The 20582-nt window shown below is 44.3% G+C and overlaps 2 protein-coding genes across 4 annotated transcripts in view; one reads left to right on the forward strand and one right to left on the reverse strand.

Annotated features, from left to right (window-relative positions):
- The first annotated feature begins 120 nt into the window (after positions 1 to 120).
- The window catches only part of PAK5 (p21 (RAC1) activated kinase 5), a 155986-nt gene continuing 135524 nt past the window's right edge, over positions 121 to 20582 (forward strand). Inside the window, exons 1-3 of one of the 3 annotated variants that reach the window (XM_079298552.1) lie at positions 121 to 142; positions 190 to 246; positions 863 to 935. In XM_079298552.1, coding sequence (XP_079154678.1) covers positions 887 to 935 — 49 coding nt within the window. In that variant the 5' untranslated portion in view covers positions 121 to 142; positions 190 to 246; positions 863 to 886. Of the gene's footprint in view, positions 247 to 862; positions 936 to 20582 lie in introns of all 3 variants that reach the window. The other 2 variants (XM_079298551.1, XM_079298553.1) reach the window with 2 other exon arrangements.
- LOC306798486 (D-beta-hydroxybutyrate dehydrogenase, mitochondrial-like) lies at positions 6255 to 19143 on the reverse strand. The gene is made up of 4 exons (XM_079298560.1): positions 18729 to 19143; positions 11913 to 12065; positions 9095 to 9225; positions 6255 to 6604 (listed from the first exon to the last, which is right to left on the reverse strand). The coding sequence occupies exons 1-4, from the start codon at positions 19072 to 19074 to the stop codon at positions 6257 to 6259; spliced, it is 978 nt and encodes a 325-aa protein (XP_079154686.1). The 5' UTR covers positions 19075 to 19143; the 3' UTR covers positions 6255 to 6256.

The raw sequence follows: 20582 nt of genomic DNA on the forward strand, positions 1-20582 counted from the left end.
TCCTCAGTGCCACGGGATCCCCTCAGTGCCACCGGATCCCCTTGAACCCCTCAGTGCCACGGGATCCCCTCGGGCCCCTCAGCGCCCCCGGATCCCCTCAGTGCCACAGGATCCCCTCAACCGGCCGGGTCCCTCAGTGCCACCGGATCCCCTCGGACCCCTCAGTGCCATTGCGTCCCCTCAGCGCCCCCGGATCCCCTCAGCTCGGTACAGACCAGCGCCCCGCTGCCCTCCGAGCCGCCGGAGGTGAGGCAGGCACACAGGAAGGGTTTGGGTGTCATGGGCTCTCTTTTCTTGTAGCTGACTTACTCGCCAAGCCCCCTTTTCCTCCCCCATGGGAAGCAACGCTGTGCAGTTATTTAACCTCCAGACTTTACTGGAGTTGCCACAGAAATGGAGTGGCAAGGTCCGTGTATTGCCCAACTGCACGGCCATCCCCACAGGCTGTGTGTGTAGCACAATAATGTAAATGAGCTTGGATGGAAATGTGATTGGACTGGACAGAGAAACATTTTCGTATTAAAAAAAAAAAAAAAAAAAAAAAAAAGCCAGTTAATGGGGAGAAATGCTTAGAGCTTGTCAAGCAAAGCCTAAGCCATTCTAAAAGGCAACAGCACTAACCCTGGGACTGCACAAGCTCTCTATCTCCTTTCTGTCCATTTCCTTTAGTGTCTTACTTCCAAATGCCCCAACCCAGCCCTCAGTGCTCCTGCCAGGCTCAGGAGTCATGTATGGAATAGCTGCAGCAACACTGCCTGTCTTGTTCCTGGCCCAGCCTGGCTGTTGAACTATTTGCAAATCACTTCTAGAATTAGGAAATTTTTTAAAAAATTGTTTTTTGATGTGAAATCTCTTCTGCCAGGAAAGTGGTGACACAGCTGGATGCATGTCCAACAGCATGGAAAGGCGTTTGATGAAAGCCATGGGACTGTGTGGTGAGTCACAACAAGAGAAACATTGTTTTAGCATAAAGTTTCATTATTTACCCTGCAAGGAGTGCCATTTGTACAGCAGCTATTTCGTGTTAGCACTCTGTGATGCAAATTGGCTGGATTGGTAGTGATCCACTGTCGTGCCTTGGTGGATTGCTTTCCTCTTACATATCTTCCTTATACATATCAGGCCCTTCTCTTTCTCCTTGGCTGTACTAAATGGCTGATGCAGATAGGGCACTGTAGATGTTTCCCAGCCTGTTCTGTGTGTTTTGCTGTTGCCACAAATAAGGGCAGACATTTTTTGGCCAGATTGGCCAATTTTGAAATTTAGTTCAATATGAAAAAAACTGAAGATCTTGCCTCAAACATCTGCATGCATTTTCTCTGGAAGTTCTGGAAACACTGTAACCAGACTACAACCAGTCTGGGTACTTGGTATTTTACCCCAAATGTGAATGTGCATGTAACTGCCTGTGTATATGTTTAGATTTTTATGCTTGATTTATTTTCTCATGGTGATCAGCTCTCCATGAGCTTTTTGAGAGTGATAATGAGAATTCATGATGCAAGTAGCAAAACATCCTTTTTCAGCAGCTCAGCTTTATATTGGATGGTTCAAGGCAATGTGGCTTCAAGAGCAGAGGTTCAGCTCTGGTATTAGGGTACTGCAGCATCTCCAAAATAAATAGTACTAAAATCCTCTTAGAGAAATCCAGAGTATTCCCTGCCTTTAGAGATAAATAAAACTCACCAGAGAAAATTATTCCAAGGTCTGAAACCTCCAGCTACTGGGCTCTTTTTGGCTGGCAGCTCAGTTTTGGAGGAGTGCCAAGCTACTGCAGGAATGCCGGTGGGATAGAGCTGGTAAAAATGTAACTGCACTAGGGAAGGAAAGGTGTGAGCTGCCCGGAGCTCTGAACATACCCTGGAGCTCCCAGAGGCAAACCTGGGAGACACAGCACAGCACAATGTGCTCTGCTAGGGCCCCAGGTGTGTGACTGCCTATCCTCACCTGAGGGCAGTGCTGCCCAGAGCACTGATGTGCTGTGAGTCCTGGATGCTGTAAGAAGCTCCCCTCCCTTCCCACATGAGACATGTCTCACAGAAAATCTTGATTTCCAAATCAAGATTATTCCAAAGAACATTTTTTACTGTTTTTTTATACTCTTTAATATTAACCCCAATTGTCCCTGCAACATACATTCTTCCCCATGATAGGTAAAGTCCCCATTACTGACATGCTCATCCTGAAGCTCCAAAATCATCTAATTACACATGAAAATATTTCACTGCTGAATGGGTGCTTCCAAGTATTCAAAATACAAAGGCTGTGAATTTTTTTTTTGTGCTAGCAGAAGGTGTGAGGCTGAGAGCACTACACAGTCCCTCCTGGAACATGAGGAACAATCCAGCTGCCATCCTCTGTTCCACTTGCTGTGTGTGGATTGTGCTGGGTTTTCTCTGTGGATGTCAAAGCTAAAGGATGCTAGTGCTGTGCCACAGCTGACCTCTGGAGGGAGGCTGTGCACCACAAGGACTCCCGGGCTGGATGGCACTGGGGTTCTGCTGACATCAGTGGGAGCTGGGCTGGTGACAGCTGCAAGGTGGGCTTGAGGATTGCCTGGTTTTTACTTAAGCCTTTTTTACTGTTGAATAATTATCACTGCTCTTCATCTCTCTGGGTTCTGATGCTACAGCAAGAAAATCTGCTGTGTGTTGCATTCCACCCAAAATCCCCTTATTCAGACCTGCCAGCTTGGGAGAATGACACAAATTTACACATTTGGCTAATTCTGAAAGTCATCATGAGAGCTGCTGTGGGGGCATTGCTCCAACTCTGCCCTCTCAAGGGAGAGAAAAAACTCTCCTCCTTGAGAAAATCTTTGTTTCGTGCATCAGCACAGCCTCCTCAGAGCTGTGCTGGCAGGTACCACCCAGCTCCTCCTCCTGTCTTTCCTGGGATTTGCTGTTTCTGGTTTTGATGCCGTTGTATGAAGCTGTTGGTATCACTCAAATCAGTGTACAACTTACTAAACTGGTTTAGTTTTTTTTACTCTTCCTTTTACCTTCTTTATAATTGCTTAATATATAACACTGATTCTTTCTACCAATTAATATACACTTTTAGGAATAGGCCTCTTCAGCAAGGAGAAAATCCATTAAATAACTGTTAGGTCCCTGATACTGCGTCCTTGGAAAGGAGACTTGGGAAGAAAGCTGAGTCTGTTTTGGCGTGGTTCTTTTAAAGGGAAAAAAATTCCCAAATTGTCAGCAGGACTTATAAAGACAAATAGTGATAAAAGCTGGAGTGTTTTACCAAGAAATTCTCTGTTGAATGCAGCTGAGATGAATGCTACATAGGAAAACAGTCTTAGGAAAGGGTCTGCAGGAGATTAGCTGTGTTTTGGGAAAGGGGTATTTCAGGTATAAGAATAGTATCAATAGAGTTTTGGTTGTGAGGTTTTGGGGGGTGTTTTATTTGTTTTTCTTATCTTTGTCACCAAATTTTTTCCTAAACTGTTTCTTTTTTTTGGATATTGTAAATGTAGACTTCTTGCATGCCCCTGCACTTCAACTTGACTTGAGGCAAAGGTGATTTCAGAGTTACTGAGGAAGAGGGAGGCGCTCCTCAGCCAGGGGTGTGGCAAAGTAAAAAGGGAGGGTGGGACACTCCAGCAACTCTGCACTACCAGCATGTGCTTCCCAGGTACCATATGGGCCAGGATGAGGGCTGGGATCCCTAGAGTCAGGGCAGCTTTCCAGTGCCACAGAGCATGGCAGGAGTTCACTGAAGAGCTGACAGCTCTGGGAGTCCTCAGAGTTAATCACTGACTTGGTTAGCAAGGTTTGTTCACCAAAACCTTCTGTTACTGATCCTGCAGCTTCTGAGCCCTATGGCACTTGTGGAAGAGGGAATGCTGTAACCCCTTCCATCACCATTTCCTATGAAGGTCTCTTTTCTACTAAGCCCAGGGATTCTGAAATTATTTCTGCTACTTTTCATGTTTACTTGTCCAACACTGTGCCTTGAAACACATAGAACTCAGTGGGAGGATTCCAGATGACTTCAGTAGGATGTTCTGTTAATAACAAGCTCTGACTCTTTATTAGTTCTTTATCTGCAGATCATAATGTTAAAAAGCTGAGGGGAAGGAATAGAGATGATCATTTTGTAGCTAGTTTTCAGCTAGCTTCCAAGCTGATGGTTAGATGGCAATGGAAATACAAACTGCATTATTTGTCCCATCGGTTCTCACCCTGTCACTGTATCCTGTCTAAAATCCTATGCACTGCAAGTTCTCAGTTTTCAAGGTGAAGGAATAAATGTTCTGGAGTCTTTCTCATCTTATGTTACATGAGGCTACTGAAATATTGATCACATGCTTTACCCCATACCCAGCAAATAAAGAATTTCCAATTGGAAGTTATTTTGTGTCTGTGAGGCTGATCTGGTGGTGCTGGCTCTCAGCAAATTTGTGCAGTAGCTTTTAGAAATGCAAATAGAAGGGATCAGCACATGTGCCCTGGGCCTGATGGAGAAACATCTGGGCTTCAAAGCTGCTTGTGGAGTCCAGTGCTGCTTACTTTGAGGAAGGGTAATCTGCACAAAGAACAGCTAAGAGCATGAAAGCAATGCTCCCAAAGCAATGCAGGGCTGCTGAAATCCCTGAGGTCAAGCAGGGGGAATTCCTATAGAAGAAATTGATTGGTTCTGTTGGAATAAGCCTCATTCCTGTTCCCTTGCTTGGCCTTGCTCAGTTGTGGTTAAATGAGGAGAGGGATGATAATCATCTGATTATCCTGCTATTGACAGTCTGTGGAACAGTTGGGAGCCCAGGCTTGTCCTCTTGCCAATGCCAGCTCCAGGAATGGGTTCAGCATTTGGAAAGAGAAATAACATGTTCCACAATCTCCAACAGGTGCAGTGGCTGTTCCACTGCTGAGTGTACCAAGAGACAGCCTGAAATTGTCACTCTGTTGGCTCATCTCAGCTATGTTCCTGACTCACACTGCCCAAATTACCCACCAGAGAGCATACATTTTCTCAGTAATTAATTAAATATGTTAGGAAATTAAATTCCCAGGTATAGGGTGAAATTTCTGCTTCAGATGAGAAAGTTAACTATGTCAACTTAGAGCAGAGTCTTTGATTTGTTATGGGAGACCTAGCATGGGGGAAGCTAATGCTCAGTGCTGCTGCCCTGTATCTACCACTGCCACCACAGCTGATCCCAGCTCTTGTGGGATCTTTTGGCCCCAGAGTTCTTGGACTTTGTGCCATACTGTGACCAAGTCAAACTTAAAATTGTATGTGTAAAACTTTTCCACAACAATTAGTGGGAGAGTGTTGTATGTCCACTATCAATTACTCTCATAGATAAATGTTACTAATGTTTCCTTTTTATGTTAGTAGGTATTCTTTTCTTCAGACCTTATTCCTTACACCAGCAGCCAAACCTGAATATGTTCTTTCTGAGCTCCAAGTATACTGATACGTCTCCTTGGTGTTTAGCTCTCACTACACTTCACAACACTTAATCCAGACATTAGATAAAAGATAGTTTATTTAGGATTAAATACTCATTTATAAATGGAATATGTAACTTGTTTTCCAAAGTCTCTGATATATTTATTACAGATTTATCCAGAACACCTGAAAAAGGACTGAACAGTGTTTGCATATTACAGCTTTATTATTCATAGAATGGTTTGGGTTGGAAAGGACCTTAAAGATCATCAAATTCCAGCCCCCTGTTGTGGGCAGGGGCATCATTCACTAAACCAGGTTGCTCAGAGCTTCAAGACTTCCTAACTTGCTACAGCCATTTAACTCCATTCAAAGTATTTCAAGGTTCAGTGCTCATTTCTATGACTTTTCCATTAACCTCTTCCTATCACCCCTAAATAACTGGCTACTCAGGTTTCTACAACTAAGGGCTTTTCATCTTCTGCAATGATTTCAGGTCATACAGCTGCCCTGTACCACGTGCTCCATTTTGTCTGCATCATGTCTGTAACCCAATAACCTGCTATTGCTTTAGAAAAAGATGTATTCAATTTTCCAGGCAATAACAAAAGCAGCTTAAGTAAATGGGCGTTTTTCCACACAGGAGAGATAAAGTTACTTATATTATTTCATTTTACACAAGGTTCTGTGTGTTTTTCCCTACCAATCAGTGACAGTTCTGATTAGGGAGACTCTCCAAAGTTTGTATTGGTTACATACAGGGGCATTAAATTCAGCTCATTCACATTTTATAATCCACCTCACCTGAGTCAATGAATAGCACCACTGTAGGCTATGCAAGTTTTACTTTAGGCTATGCAAGTTTTACTTTGCTGAGAGCATAAGACAGAACAGAATCCATCACAACAGTTGGGAACAAAGCACACACAAACACCAGGACCTTTTCCTTCAGCTTTGCCACCATGTAACGTGCCTTGGGTGCAGGAGATGTCAGAGCATCCACCATAGCATCTACAACCTCACTGCCATTAGTGCTCCCCTCACTGAGGATGCTGTTGAAAAAGTTTGCCCTCTCTTGAACATACTCCTTGCTGTAAACAGCCTTTTCCTCTTCACTCAGTTCACTCCAGATCTCTTCGGCACTGAGTGGTGGCTGAATTTTTGTAGAGGGTGCATAATTTCCTGGCTGGATAATACAGACCTGAAAGCAAGATGTAAAACTTATCAAGGTGCAATCAGTCATTGTGGATTCAATTAAATACTATAGTCACTAACATAGATCAAAAGTTCTCTACAGACAGCCAAAAAATGCTGCTCTGTTGAAATTTTAACCCTGGAAACTTGACTGAAATCAAATATACTCCCATGAAATATTTAAGATTGCAGAGGTGCTTTATACTGACTTCCTCATTTCACTCTTATGTTAATGTTCTTGTTTTGACTACTCAGCACACCCTCACAGAATGCAATAGAACATCTTTGATTGCTGTAGAATGCTTAACAGTGTAAATGTTTTGACAATACTGAGACAAAGCATTTCAGTACGACTTTGATTGGAGAACTTTGCAATTGGTAATTTTTTGACCTAATCTGGGACAAAAGGAGATATCAAAGAAAATGATCAGGTCCTGGGGAAGGAATTACTGTTTTCCCTAAGTAGATGTAATTAAAAGTAAACTAGGTCTTATCAGTAAAGAACAGGGGGACCAAAAGTCTGCCTCTCACTGAAGCCATTAGCAAATTTCTGTATATCTATGCAGATGGGTTTAAATGAAAAGCACACAAGTCCTTTGCTGCTCCACGTTTTCTTTGTGTGTTGCTGCAGTTCTGCTCCCTTCTGAGTATTCCAGGGAGTTTTGGAGCAGGCTAAGCACTCTCAGCACACGCGCTGATCCTCAGTTAGCAGCAGCCTTGTTCAAACTATTTGTAGATATGCAACATTAAAAGCTCTGTGGCATTTAACTGACCTGATTTCTACAGACTGGAACACAAGGTGAGGAAAACCCATGCTGAGCTGTCAGAGACTCAGGGATCTGACAGGCATTCTCTGGCAAGTCTGTGTTGATATAAAACCCTGATGTCCTCACTCAGCCACCCAGGCCACCTGCATCAGTGCCTGCCTGTTGGCCTGCATGGTGGTGGATTCACTGCTCTCAGGAGGATTGGAGTGCAGATCCTATGCACAGGGAGAAGGAAGGGATGCAGACAAACTCCAGCAGAGGGATGGTGTGCACAGCTGGAACAGCTTCATGCTGCCTCAAGCAGGTTTGTCACACAGCATCCTCAGGAACCCTCCCCTCAGATGCTATTTAGAAAAGTGTTTGGTGTTAGCCAAACTAATGCCAATAGTAAACTTCCCACATTTATTGCTAACAAAGGGGTTCTGAAAGTTTCCTTTTTTGGAGTTGGCTTGGAGAGAAGGAGACATGGTTTGGTTTTTGCCCTTCCCATGTGTTCTGTAGCCTTTCTACTGGAAGACACACACTTTGTTTCCTGCAGGCTGTCAGCTTGCCTGGCTAGAGTTCAGTGGGACAGAGCCATAGCTCCATCTGCTCCTTGCCACCTCTGTGCAGCTTTCTCCTGACAGGACAGAGAGGACAACAGAGCAGTGCAAGGGAGAATGGGAAAAAAGAACCATTTTTTCTATTTTGTAGGCTCTCCACAGGATAGGTTCCCAGGCAAATGCCAACCAGCATCTTGCATACAGTGAGAAACAGAAAAATACCTCTCAAAGATACTCCAGAAAAGTTTGTCAGCCTGCTTACTCAGTTATGTGCTGGGACTACTGCAGAGGTAGAACAGGAAAAATCCCAAAACAACCAGAGTAGCTAACCTGTTAAACTAAGCCCTTCCATGCATTTGAGATTATCCTCAGCTAATCAGCAGAAATCCTCATCATGCTGTGTGGTATTAGGATGTAAAGTCACTTGCATTTTAAAGCCCTTCATATTTATCAGACAGGGGTAGCTAATAGAAGCATAGCTGTAATATTCTCCAGCACAAAGCTTATGAACAATGCTGTAAATCTGTGTATATTAACAGTACCCCAATGCAAACCTGCCATTTGAGTATTTGAGAAAAGTGTTTCAGCAGTAGAGTGACTCCAAGGAAGAAACCCAGTGAAGGTACTTAGTGATCTAAGCTTCAGGTTTGACTATTAGAGTTGCTTAGGGCACTAAGAGCACTCTTAGAGCCTCTTAGGTTAAGAGAATAAAAACATAATTACTCTGCACAATGCTGCCTCTTGCAGCATGGCTTTTCTCACAAAAAGCAAGGAGTTGGTGTTGTAAGAGGAGAGAAATAAGCCCTCAGGCAAGTGACAAGCCTCCTTCTGGCAGCACAGCACTCAGTGACTGGGCTCTTTGCAGCCACCCAGGGAACATTTGGGCTCCTCACTGCTCTTGGGAGCTCAGACAGGCTGTGTCAGGAAGCTTCTCCACTGCAGAGGATGTGGAGGAAGGGAGGAAGTTTCTGTGCTGAAACACAGACCTGTTATCCACCAACTTCTCAGAACCAAAACCATCACCCAGGACTGCTGTTCCCAATGATTTCCAGCTGACTGATAAGCCACCTCTTTCCAAAAGGAAGCTGCACCCATTAATGCAGTTCTGACCTTTTATCTTTGTTACTGTGTTTCACATAACTCATCCCATCACTAACCTGCTTTCCAGGTTTGTGTTATATCACTTACCTGGACACCAAACTTCTTCATTTCCAGTCTTAAAGCATCACAGAATTTTTCAATAGCTGCCTTGGTCATAGAATAAATGCCATTTCCCAGAGTAAAATAGGCAATGATACTGGACATGAAAACAATGCGTCCTAGAAAGAAAACAGTACAAATGACATAACTTCACTCTCAGTCTTTAACATGGAATCATTTTATTTCAGTCTTCTCAGCTGCTAAGAATGTGGTGTTTAGCAGGAGACTGTTCTACTGCACACTGCCAAAACTGTCAGTGTGCAGTCCCAGCACAAAAGGGCACTCAGCTCTGTAGAGCACAAAACTTCACACAAAAATCTTCCACCTAGTGACAGATGTTGGACTAGACAAAGTGTAACACATTCCCAGTGTGCTGGTTATTCCCTCTGAGCTTGATAGGATGAAAAAGATGGAAACAAAGCAGTGCCCTAAAGACTGAAAAGCAGTAGTAAGAGACTGTGCTAGTAAGAGAAGGACTGCAGAGGAGAGGGGAGGTGATTTTCCCTGTGGTGGGTATCTGGTTACTAATATCACTCTTCTCTGTGCTAATGACATCTCTGCACTGAGACCTGGTTTTATAACTGTGCATATAAATTCCAAGCCAGACTGTACAGTGCTAAGCCTCACCAAGGAAATGTAAATTGCCAAATGTGTGCAGGTTTACAAAACCTTACAATGATTTCCCTGATCTGTGCTGCTTTTCCCTCCTTTCTAACTCCTGCTGAGTGCAGGCATGCCTTAAATAGCAGAGATTGTTTATTTGAGGCACTGGACTGTGGTTCATTCCCATTGTTTCCTTGTAAACTTCTGTCACATATTCCTACCATAGGGTAAGGAATGTCTGAATGTGGATTTACAAATACCAGACACGAGGAAGAAGATGTCCTTGTCACTGACAATTCAGAGAACCGCTGCACTCCTGTTGCTGCCACAGATGCAGACAACATCTGGGCCCCAGATCTCACCCATGTAATAGGGTTGGGGGATATCAAAAGATATCATGGGAATGCAATGAAATCTGTCATTTTGAATTAGGTTCCCTCCTTCCTATACAGCATCCCAAATAAATCTTACATACAATAAGAGGAAAGTTACTACCAGCTTGCTGATCAAGGGGCTCTATCAGCTGGCCTGGCCAGCTGGAAAAGGTATGGGGAAATGTTGTTCCCCTCCAGGCAGGATGTTTAAGTCCTAGGCTGGGGGGGTCTTACTTCCTTTTACAAGTATTAATAATTGCATTAATAATTTTGAAGTGTTTCTTGGAACAGGAGCACATTCATGGCAGTAAGCCACGGGTAGGATGACCCCTGCCTCCTTTGTCCAGTAGCTGAGTGGTCTGGGGCACACACCCAGGATGTGGGACACCTCATTTAACATCTCTTTGTGCCTAAGGGAATTGAAACCCAGCTTCCCCAGGAGAATGCTCTCATATCTGGAATTCAAGCTTTTCATTTGGAGAGGTCACTTGCTGCCCCAAACACATAAGCTTTAGCTGCCCTGGTTGTTTCTGCAAGGAAGGTGACAGGAAATCTTTCTGGGATTCTTCCTAGAGTGCCTTGGCCTCCTCTCCTACATAGAAGGTACTTAAGAATGAAGTGCAGGAGTTAATCAAGGAAACTCCTGATAGCCCTGAGATACCAAATGTTCCTTTGAACTAAGATGTGTGTGCAGCCATCCAGATCCAAACCTTCAGAAGGTTTATGCATGTGCTTAATATCCCATGCACAATGAGTCCCTTTTGCTCCACAGTAACCCTGTGAAATTCACATAGAAATGGCTCTGGTGAATCAGCTCAGAGTTTCAGCTGTAAGCAGGACATGACAGGAAAAAGAGATGTCTCCCTGTGTAATGGCCACATAACACACAATAGCACCTCCTACAAAAACATCCAGCTTGCAGTATTAAAAGGTTTCTTTCCTCTTGTGTCAGAATATCATCAACCAAAGGCAGCCAAGCAGAAAGAAGCAGAATAGCCCAAAACAATGGATGCTTTTATCTTACCAACAGTTTGTGTAGCAGTGACACCTGGGGTTTCCAGGTGAAACCTACCCCTTCCTGTGCTTGATGCTGCACCCAGAGCACAAATCCTCACCCTAAAGAGCCTACAGCCAGAACAGACAAGGAAAAAGGGATCTTCTTTCCCAAACACAGATGGAGACAGGTAGGGAACAAACTGCAAAGCACCCAAGACATGCTGCCATGCTGCAGAGAGCTATTGAACCATTCATTCTCAGAAAGAAGGACAAAGCCCACATGCAGGGAGGTTCATGCAAGTGCATTGATCCCACCAGATACCCATGCACCTCTACGTACTTGAAGTTTCCTCCCCAAGGTCACAGAGGCTCCACAGAGCTGGATGAGAGTTGGATGTCTCTAATTCACCTCTGTAGGGTCATTCCTGCTCTCCTAATTGTCAAACAGTAAAACTGTAAAGCCCAAATAATAAAATTAAGCAGTTTAATGGATCTTTGTTTTTTCTGATTGCCAGTGCTTAAAAAGGCTTGCCTTGGCTTAATGATCTACAGTAAACATTCTTCCTTTCTTTTTTGAGTCAAACACTGAGATAAATCCTTATTTATAAATACCTTTTCCTAAGTACTGCAAAGACAAAACCTTGAAGGATATTTTTTCCCCTTATGACTTCACCCTCTTTTCAGGATCAAGTTGCTCTTTCAGGCCACACAGAAGGAGGCTGTCATTTCAGTTCAATGAAAGACAATTAAAGCCTCTTTTATAGATGCTACATTACCCTGATTATAGTAAGCTAATTATTCTACAACTCTAAATAACAGTGGATTAGCATTACCCTTGTATTTCCTTAGAAGGGGAAGAAATGCCAGAGTTGTCCTGATGCTCCCAAGGAGATTCACATCTGCAAATTTTTCATATGTCTCCATAGGCAGCCACCCTGTCTCGCCAAATGTTGATATTCCTGCATTATTGACAAGGCCCCAGAAACCTATGGAAGAGAAATGACTCAGCAAGCATCTTTAACTGCAAAGCAACCACTGTTAGATAACAAAGCAGCACCACTGATTCAGATTCTTGGAAGAAACTGTATAGTTGTGTAACATTTTTGTCTTTTCTACTTAAAAGTGCAGGCATGTTTTGTTTAATGAAGAAATGCCATTGTGGCCATAATCTGGACTGAACAGAAATATAGAAAAGGTTGGGTTGGAAAAGCCCTTAAAGATCATGCAGTTCTAGCCCCCCTCCCATGGTCAGGGACACCTTTCCTGTAAATCTCAGTGCTATGTAATAACTGCTCACTCTATAGTTGTCTTAAGATATTTATGAATAACATGATCTGGGAGCCTACATCTCACTGCCAGTGTGGTGTACCCTGATATTTAATTACTTTAATCCCACTGTGTGCTATGAGCAGCTTTGTGAAAATTATATTAAGCAGTCTAAAGGCTGAAGGGTACTATTTTCACAGTGCCTGACTAATTTAAGAGTCTAAGTCTTGCATCTTTTTCCAAGATTTGAGCTCTTGATTTCTTCTGAAATCAGCCACAATCAGGTACATGGCTGCAACACTGGGTAAAGTAATCAAGCAGAGTCAGTGGCTACAGTATTTTTTAAATTTTGTACTTTTGAATAACTTTATTCCCCATGCAGTGACAGATTTTGGTGCTAAGGAGCCCACCCTCTGACACAGAAAGATTTCAGTGTTTACAAGCAGAAACATATTGGCAGCAAAACTTGTTCTGACAGTGCTCAGTGACAGGAAGGTGAAGCCCTTCAGCTGAAAGCCACAGCAGGTCTCCTGTGAGCCCTGTGCAGTGCTAACAGCCTCAGCTGTGGGAATGCTGTGTGTTGGAGAGGGGAGCACTCACAGGCTGGAGCTGACACGCTGCCTAAGGGCTGATTAAGCCCTGCCGACTTGTTCTTGCCTGTACAGCAAAGCAGGGAGTGACACAGTGCTTTTGAAAGCATTTCTGTTGCTGTCCTTCACTCCTGACTGATAGCATTTTGAGAGTGGCCAGCAGTGTAACTAAGGACTACCAGGGCAGCCTGACTGGCATTGAAACAGCTGAATTTGCAGCTTAGTTCTGCCAGCCTTGACAATTTTGGTCATGCATTTCTTTTAAAGAATCCTTGTAGGTGTTCAAGGCAAACAATTGTTTTGCCATGCCTTCAACAGGACCTCCAAGCCTGGGTTTCCGGGGAGGCAGAGCAGATTTTAGTGCCTCTCTTCCTCTGGACACATGAGTTTGGGGCAGGGGGGATGCTGACCCAGCTGCAGCCTCCTGTACTGTGGCAGCAGAGTTACTCTCAGGGGACTCTTGATCATCTTAGTCAAGGCACTGCAGAAACCTTTGGGCTGAATCCTTCTCTTTCTGATCTATGACAAAACTACTGCAATAATTTCATGGTATCTTGAAATAACCATTTCTCATGGGTTCTTCCAGAGCCCTGCCAAAAACTGACAATATCAGATTTCATCCAGAACAGTAGTTAAAGATGAAACAGCAAATTTTTGGAATTAGTTTGCAAAGCAAACCTCTGTATGCTTTTCTAACATATATATACACTATACATATATTACATAATGAAATTGGTATTTAAACAGAGAAAGAAACTGATATCTACTAGTGAATGTCTCATTTGCAGGGCAAAACACTCAAAACCAGGTATTTCCCCCACAGAATTTGGATAACTCTATCCTCCAAAGAGAATCAATCACTATTCAGCAGCCTGTTACCCAACAATCCTTGACACTGAACCTCTCTTACAACTTGAGTTACAGGCAGACTGCTGCCTAGTACTGCAGCAGTTTCCTCTGGACTCACTTCTTATCTTAATGTTAACAGACAAAGAAGAGGAAATGGACTTAAAAATTTGCCATGCAATTGGGCATCCTAGACTTCCTTCTTCCCCCTGCCACTGCCCTATTTTTTCCTGTCTTTCCATCATTCTCTGGCTTTATTTCTCCATCTTAAAATGGAACCCAGCCCCATGGGCCTTACCTCCCCATAAAATGCTTCCAGATCAATGGCTTAGAGAGCTGAGTGGCTGCACACCCCATCTGCTTCTGCTCAAAGCTGGAGGTTTCTGTATTCAGGGTTATTTTTATATAACCTAACTCTAACACAACCCAAACCTAAAGCCTGACATCACTGCAAAAGCTGCTTTCTGATCTTTTCAGCTTTACCTTTTCTAATTTTAAAAAGTCATTTTGCTTCTGCCACCCTGTGCAGCACAGCAAGAACACATGCTCCTCGTACTCCTGATTTCATCAGGCCTTCAGAAATACAGCCATTAATCTTTAGACAATTGATTTTCTTCCTCTTTCTCTAAACTGTGAAACTCAGAATTTAGGTTGCAAGGCTTAGGTTTTCTCTCCAGCCATTTGCCTCTTGTGCTTCAAAGCCTCTGGGTGGCTGCTGGTGAGGCCAGTCTGTGTATATCATCAGAGCTCACAAAATAATGGCTCCTTCCTCCTGTGTAGTGGCCAAATCAAAAGCCATGAGGAGAAAAATTGGCCTGAGTTAAACTAAAACAGACTTTTTTAAGGGAGGATTAGGTCAAACACAAAAAGACACTTTGCACTCAGTTAGCTCAAAATACTGTTTGCCCTCAAGCACAACACATCGTTTGTTAGAACATTTCCAAAATGGGAAATGTTCTGATATTTTCCAGAATGTTTCCTGCTACTTTGTTTAGCTGCATCAATTCACAAAACTCTACCCAAATAACAAGCAGTTCATTATTCCCTTATGCCAATTTCTCAGGATATTTCCTACTTCCTGAGAAACAACCTGCCCAGCTCTGTATTCAGGGTACTTGAATCTGCTTTGGTCTTCCTTTTCTTAAATGTTTGTGGTAAAAAATTAATGCTATAAATGTGCATTCAAAACATATAGTAACTTGCTTATCCAAATGCAGCTCAGGTAGCCTCAGAAATACAGATGGAAATCCTGAAGGACAAGGCACAAGAATTGAACAGCTGAAAGAGAGTGACACTGCATTTTCTCAGTGTCCATGCAGAGACACATTTGGAAAAAGCAGCTGATGCTTGGTGTGTCAGACTGTCAAAAGAGAACTCAATCCAAACACAGTTTTTAAAGACAGGTGTTAGATTATGCTACAGCAGGCAGGGGAAAAATCTGGAAAGTGGGACTGGATGTCACAGAAATTTTCACTGATCTCTGTGTTGGGAAAATGGATCCTGACAACAAAGATTACAAGGTACAGCAGCCAAGGATCTAAGAATCACATCAGGAAACCAAACTTAAGGTTAGTGAGCCTTTCTGGAGAGCATGTTCTATTTCACAACATGATGACCAAAAGGAATATCTCCAAAGTCCTTAGTTAGGCCCAAAAGGTATCTGATATTTTTTCCAGAAACTCTTAAAAGTCTTCTTCCTATGAAAGTTAATCCAGCTGCAGGTTTGCAAAACCTTTTGAAAATCACTTTGTTTCTGTGTTGGTGCCAACACTCAGATAATACCTGAATCCTGCCACACTCTAAATTCCAATAGGTATTCTTGGGATCACTGATCTTTGGAGTTTCTCCTCTAAGCCTGAGCCCTTATGAGAATGACAGGCTCTTTCCTGATGGATTCCAGACCAGTACTAAGGAAAGTAGCCAAAGGAAGGAAAGTGTGATTTGCCTTGTTTCTTTGCAAAAATGAGGAGGGGGAACAATCTGTCTGTGGCAATGCAGAGTGGTAGCCAGATGAGATTCCTGAGTTATATTTATATTCATGAGTCACCCTCCTTTGCTTGGGAATATTATGCTGAAATTCTCTTCACTCTAAAGATAATCTATTTCTATAGGGAGCCTGGACTAAAATATTGTGCCATGGGTGAATTCCATGAATACAAAATCATAATTAAATGTAATAGAGTACTTAATAAACTTTGAGTAGGAAGTGGGACTAAAACGAATATCCCTCCATTCCAGCTAGTTAATGTCACCCACTCACAGCAGCTAAGAAAAGGAAGAGAAATTCTGATTTGAAGAAAGAAATGAGAAAAGAAGAAATGAGAAAAATCCTGAGGTTTTCTGTAGAGCCTAATAGAATTGCAAATCACCATGCTCTGAAGTCCTGGTCTACTTCATATTGGCTTTGGATTTCTACTCTTGTATAACAGAGAGAGAGGAGATAATGAGGAGCTTGGGCTAGTCATGATTACAGCATAAGTAGAAGGTGTAAGGAGGACTGTATTTTGTTCCTGATATTCTGATTTTATTCCAATATTTTACACATTTTTGTGTACATTGTATACTGAATAGTCTACTTAACGTAGAAAGTCTCTTTTAGCCTTTTGTAAGTCTACTTATCCTGGGCACAGGAAAAAGGCAGATTAAGGTGATTTAAAAGACAGCATATCTGCCAAAAAAGCCCTACTTGTCTGAGATGCATAGTCCATGGAAAAGATGATACTGCAATCATAAAGAATATTTAATCTTTACCAGGATTTACTCTGAACCATTTAAACACAAGCACGCAAAAATCAATCATCATTTAACTGCTTTCTCTTCATTTTGGTTCAGCTTCTGAGGTTTCATTTGGAATCTGTGGCCTTTGCACACTTACCATTAGGCCTGGGATTACTGAAGTGACTATTTGTGGAATGAGACAGGAATGCTTTAGTGACCAGAATTTAAAAGTCCAGCACACCAATCTTAAAATCTTTCATACCTGTGTGAAACTGATTGTAGTTAAAATGGGAGAAAAGGAGGGAACAATCCTTAAGCAATACATGAAGATCCTCAGGGATAGGTTCCTATTCCCAGTTTCTACAGGGAATTGCTGAACAGAATTCTCCTGTTCTAAGGGAGGGAGAAACAGAGAAAACTCTCCCACAGCACTTACAAGCTAACAGTGACATACAGAACACTGCCAGCAGCTACTTAAAAGGTGGATGTTTTCACAGCTTTTAAAACAACATAATGCATGATCTACTGTAACCTTCAGCACAATCCACTGGATTCATGAACCAGTTTGAATTGTTTGTGCAAAAACCAAAAGCAGAATTTTCCTCTGTCCAGTGCTTATTTAGAACAGTCTACTGGACTCACCCCCCACCTCTTTGCTCTCCTCATTACAAATGTCTGAGCTGCATTTGATTTCCACTTTGGTAAGAACTCTGCTGTAGACTGTGGATGTTGCTGTCCGTGATCCACCAGGGAAAATGTCCTAAGTTTCACCACTGAGGGTTGTACACCTGGTGGGATATTGAGGCACATGCTCCACCGCCCACCCTTTGGGCAGCAGGTAACATGTTCTGTGTAGTCATGAACTTTCCTTACCTTCTAGGTACTTTCAGAACATAAATTGAATTACAAATGGTTCAGAATTCTCTTTCCTAATGAAAAAGAAATTAATGAAACACAGTCTTTGACCCAAATTAAAAAAAAAAAAATTACAATTCCTATATTTAACAAATAAATTGGTTAATATGAGAGCTAAACTCCTGTTTAATCATGAAATTGAAACTTTTTATAAAGGTAAAATACCAAGGAAAACAATTTGTCTATTCCTCTGGACTCCAGGGTGTACATGGCAGCAAGAGCATGACCACTGCAGGATAGCATAAGCTGTCAGAACTGCAGGATAAATTATGTGAAACCCAGAGTTCCAAGTGACCTGGTCCCCATGAAGCCTTTAAGGGCTTTTGGGAGACATCTTTAGGTTAAGAAAGGCCTGAGAGGGGAAGGGTCTGCCTCTTAATAAGATAAGGTCAAGATCAACCAAATACAAGTGCTTAATGAGCAATGTCTCGGCTTTTTCTTCCTTCACTTCACATTCCATCCCCTTCCCAACGAGCTAATGAGCCAGGCAGGCAGAGGCCTTGCATTTCATTATCTCTCTGTGTGCCTCATTCTCCACTTTTATTTCCTGTATGAGCAAGAAGTGTTTGTGATTTGGAGGGCATCTGCTCTGCACCAAGCAAATCCCAGAACTACACTGGGGAATTCTCACCCTGCAGTCCCAGTGGGAAAGGAGGTAACTGTGGCCCCATCACTGCGCTGTGTCACATGTGCTGAAGGGATAACCCAGGATTTAGGCTGTCAGAAATTATTGTGGAGCTAAGTCTATCCATTCGCCTGGGTGCACGCTCCCTGTGGAGTGTATAATTGACATGTTTCCCTTTCAGTAACCTCTCCAGGGACTAGCTTGACAAACCTCAAGTGGTTTCAAGAATCAGCTCTTTGGTAGCACGGCAGCTGCCTCCACTGCATTTCTTGTACTTATTTCCTCTTTCACAAGTCATGCCCAGAAATGCATCCCATTCCCCTCCCTCCAATGCCTGCTGAGTTCTGCGCTTTCTTTGCCGTTTTCTTTTTGCCCCTGCAGAGGGGCTCCAGGGTCACGCCACTCGGGGAGTTCCTCTCCGGTGGAAAGGTGAAGCTGCCCCGTGGCGCACCGAGCGGCGCACCCTCTGTACCCTGCCGGCACCTTCGGACAGACCGCGTACCCACTAAGGGATTGTAATAAAATCTCGCTGTCATCACCAATAGCGGTAACCACACTCAGCCCATCAGTGACGGCGCTCGGTACCCTCACGCTGTGACTCCAGCTGACCCTCTCAGCAGTCCCGGGCGAACCGAGCCGGTGCCTCAGGCTGCCGGCAGCCGCTGCCCGTCCCTCCCCTCGGGGCTCACCTCGCTCGGGCAGGTGGCTGAGCACCAGCTCCTTGGCGGCGCGCACATCGCGGGCGCGGGTCACATCGAGCCGCAGGACGCGCAGGCGGCCGGCGCCGCCCGCCTCCCGCTGCAGCCGCTGCGCCCCGTCCCCGCCGGGGCACAGGCAGCCCGCGAACACGGTGAAGCCGAGGCGGTGGAGGCGGAGCGCCAGCAGGTGCCCGAAGCCGCTGTCGCAGCCCGTGATGAGCACGGCCCGCCCGGCCGGCTCCAGCCGCGCCGCCCCGCGCCGCCACAGCCGCGCCAGCGGCAGCAGCAGCAGCAGCAGCAGAAGGAGCAGGAGCAGCGCAGGGGCCGCTGCCCACATCCCGCCCGCGCCGCCACAGCCGCGCTGTCTGCCAGCGAGGGAGGAACAGGAACCCGCGGGCAGCGCCCTCCCAGCCCGGCACCCCCTCCCCGCCTGCCCGGCACCCCCTCCCGGAGCGGCGGCCGCCCGCAGGCACCGCCCCGCCCGCGGGCGCACCGGGAGCCCGGGATCGCCCTCCGGCCGCTCCACGGCCCCTCCGAGCGGCGGCACGCTGGTGAAGCCCAGAGCTTGCTAGGGATTCCTCCCTCCACTTTTAGTTCCAAAAAGAAAGCGCAGGCTGGAAACATCGTGCCGCGTTCGGCTGGAGCTGCGCCGGGGAAAGGTAGCTGGGTTATGCCCAGTTCCAGCCGTGCGGACTGTTCAGCTTCCCTGCTCGGCTGAGTTTACGCCGTCCTGCCACTATAGACTGGCCGCAAGGCACAAATGAAAGCGGCCATGAGTGTTTCTAGATCGGTCAGGTGGGGATTTCTAAAACAGCTGAGTTATTATGTTATAGTTGCTGTATCTTATATATTACGTTGCAGTATTAAATTGATGTGGGTTTTTTATGGCTCAGGTCTATGTCATCTCAAGGGTGCCTACATTACCCCGCGGTGAAGGACAATGTCTGTTTCTTGTAGGCTAAAGTGACAGTTCCACATTGCTGAAAAGAAGATCCCTGAGAGCTACAATTACAGGAGAAATGTAATTAGGCAGTGTTTTCTCTGCCCTTTCTTTTAGCTGAGCAACTCTCCAGCAGCTATTGAAAGCGATACTATGTCATATCTGCCTCCACTGAGTAAATTGAAATGATTGAAAGAACCAGATGCCTTTATTAATTGTGATTTAAAGTTGGTTTGTGAAAAATACAAAGGGGGCAGTCATTCACTGACATACACAGCAGCAGAGGAAGCAGCAGGTCTTAACACACACAGAGAAGGTTCCAAATATTTCCTTAAACTATATCCCTGTGGCTCTCCAGTCAGCCCTGTTTATATTTAGTGAACAGCCTGTATCTGGTTGTGACAGATGGGTTTCTGAACTGGTTGCTCTGCTGTCCAGGAGTCTCTAGAAACTGTGTGGTCCCTACAGTCAGCTGTGTTTTGTATTTGCTTGGGGATACCTTTATACTGGCACCGAGTTTTTCATGCTGTCTGAAGGAAAAATTATTGTTTAATTTGCTTTTCCAGGGACCAAGACACTCCTGTGTTTTTACTCTTTTTGACTGCACATCTGCCTGGGTTTATTTCAGCTTTAAATTGTTCAGTATTCTCCTTCTCTTATGCACTGCTCAACTCTCTCTAGGCATTGCATAATAGGACTCAAGGCCTCAAATGGCTTGGGAAAGCAGGTTATACTTTGGTGCAGGGGACAAAATAGGACATGGAATGGTAAACCCCAAAGAAGATCCCCAGATATTTGTCCTCAGTGGCATTTGTTTGATCATGTTCCATCACACTGGGAGATGCTGCCCCTATTTAGCCTTCAAAAGATCACTCAGTCTTCTGTGACTACATGAGTCACAAAGC

Source organism: Erithacus rubecula (assembly GCF_903797595.1).
Source record: "Erithacus rubecula genome assembly, chromosome: 2".
Lineage (NCBI taxonomy): Eukaryota > Metazoa > Chordata > Aves > Passeriformes > Muscicapidae > Erithacus > Erithacus rubecula.

Excerpts from the sequence above, each read along its gene's own strand:
- LOC306798486 (XM_079298560.1), bottom strand. The coding sequence starts at position 19,074 with ATGTGGGCAGCGGCCCCTGCGCTGCTCCTGCTCCTTCTGCTGCTGCTG. Across the intron at positions 12,066-18,728 it reads CAGCCACCTGCCCGAGCGAG|GTTTCTGGGGCCTTGTCAAT; the intron begins GTGAGCCCCGAG and ends TCTCTTCCATAG. Across the intron at positions 6,605-9,094 it reads TGAAGAAGTTTGGTGTCCAG|GTCTGTATTATCCAGCCAGG; the intron begins GTAAGTGATATA and ends TCTTGCTTTCAG.